Source organism: Camelina sativa, chromosome 16, assembly GCF_000633955.1.
Source record: "Camelina sativa cultivar DH55 chromosome 16, Cs, whole genome shotgun sequence".
Classification (NCBI taxonomy): Eukaryota; Viridiplantae; Streptophyta; class Magnoliopsida; order Brassicales; family Brassicaceae; genus Camelina; species Camelina sativa.
Genome location: NC_025700.1, coordinates 5155868 through 5157442, shown reverse-complemented (window position 1 = coordinate 5157442; position 1575 = coordinate 5155868). Strand labels below are relative to the sequence as shown.

The 1575-nt window shown below is 37.7% G+C and overlaps 2 protein-coding genes across 3 annotated transcripts in view; one reads left to right on the top strand and one right to left on the bottom strand.

Annotated features, from left to right (window-relative positions):
* Positions 1-669, top strand: part of LOC104749835 — a 3223-nt gene extending 2554 nt beyond the window's left edge. The window contains exons 6-7 of one of the 2 annotated variants that reach the window (XM_010471543.2): positions 17-160; positions 268-558. In XM_010471543.2, coding sequence (XP_010469845.1) covers positions 17-160; positions 268-516 — 393 coding nt within the window. In that variant the 3' untranslated portion in view covers positions 517-558. Of the gene's footprint in view, positions 1-16; positions 161-267 lie in introns of both variants that reach the window. The other variant, XM_010471542.1, reaches the window with a different exon arrangement.
* Positions 764-1544, bottom strand: LOC104749834 (monothiol glutaredoxin-S9). Its single transcript, XM_010471540.2, has one exon. It carries the CDS (start codon positions 1344-1346, stop codon positions 1038-1040), a length of 309 nt encoding a protein of 102 aa, XP_010469842.1. The 5' UTR covers positions 1347-1544; the 3' UTR covers positions 764-1037.

Genomic DNA, 1575 nt, shown 5'->3' with positions numbered 1-1575 from the left:
GGCCATGGCTGCCAAGGCAAAGCTTTTACTTCGGGAGCTGAAGATGGTTAAATCTGATATGGCCTTTGCAAAGCAACGATGCGCACAGCTAGAAGAAGAAAATAAGGTTCTGAGAGAGAACCGTAATGGTGGGAACAGCCAAACGGATGATGATGATTTGGTATTAATTCCTTTTGTACTCTTAATTATTTCCTTAAGGTTAACAGTTTTCAATCATGTTCATTTCTGATATTGAATTGTGTCTCGTTTGTTTCTTCTCATCTATAGGTGCGACTTCAACTTGAAACGTTATTGGCTGAGAAAGCTCGATTAGCTCATGAGAACTCGATATACACTCGCGAAAACCTTTATCTGAGAGGAGTAGTCGAATATCACCAGCTCACAATGCAGGATGTGGTTTACTTTGATGAGAAGACTGAAGAAGTGACTGAGGTATATCCCATTACTGTCACTTCAATGTCTTCCTCATCAGATAACTCTCACTCTCCAAACCCAAAAGTCTTGGAGCTCAAATGAAACACAACAACAACAACTCTCATATGTTCTTGTTGTGAATCAGACAACAAGACAAAACGTCTGTAATTGCACTGTATCTGTAGAAATATATATATATACTTTTGTACTCTTTATTTTGGGTGGGGGTCTGAAGAGTTGGCAACGAATTTTATTTATTACCCTTAATTATTAAAAAAAAAAAAAAGAATGTTCTATGATTCCCCTGAAACTGAAATAGTGCATTGAAAGCTACACAGTTACCAACTGCTAGTAGAAATTAGTCTGTTATTATTGGATATGTTCAGAAATTGCAAAACAAACAATACTGTATTTATGAAGCTACATTACAAAGGTTGCATAGAACTATACGGTTGTGTTTCTTCTGGTTGTAGAAATTAGTCTGTTATTATTGGATAGTTTCTGAAATTACAAGACAAACAATATTTATAAAGCTACATTACAAAGGTTGCATAGGCTATACGATTGTGTTTCTTATTGAAATACATTTTTTTTGTAGTTTAGAAAGTTAAAACACCTTTTGTTTAACATAGATTGGCCTGAAACGGCTTAACCAGCGGAACCAGCGAGCCGCTTAGGTGTAGCGACATGACTTCATTGGTCGAACCAATGAGCTTCCCACCCACAAAGATGGCTGGGACAGGCGTGGAACACCCAAGCCTCATCAGTGCTTTCTCGATCTCACGACATTCAGGGTCCTTATCAATCTCATGGATCGTTGGGTGAACCCCGAGATCCTGGAAGAGGACTTGGACAGCATAGGACAGGCAACACGAACTCTTGCTGAAAATAACCACTCCTTTCTCTGACGACATTCTAACAACTTTGTCCATGGTTTCTTGAAGGAAGAAGTCTCAATCAATCTAGGGCTTGTTTCTTAAAGAAGAAGAAACAAAATTTACCTTTTCTTCTCCCTAGTAGATAGAAAGAGATTTAAAATTGAATACGCATGAGACTGAACCTTCCTTTTTTTTCTTGTTGTATATACTACAGTATTAAGCTCGGTGTTGTCTGTGACTTAAGTTTCTTGAATCGTAAGCTATTTATAAGCAAAGAAAGGAA

Coding starts and splice junctions, on each gene's coding strand:
- LOC104749834 (XM_010471540.2), bottom strand. CDS start 1,346: ATGGACAAAGTTGTTAGAATGTCGTCAGAGAAAGGAGTGGTTATTTTC.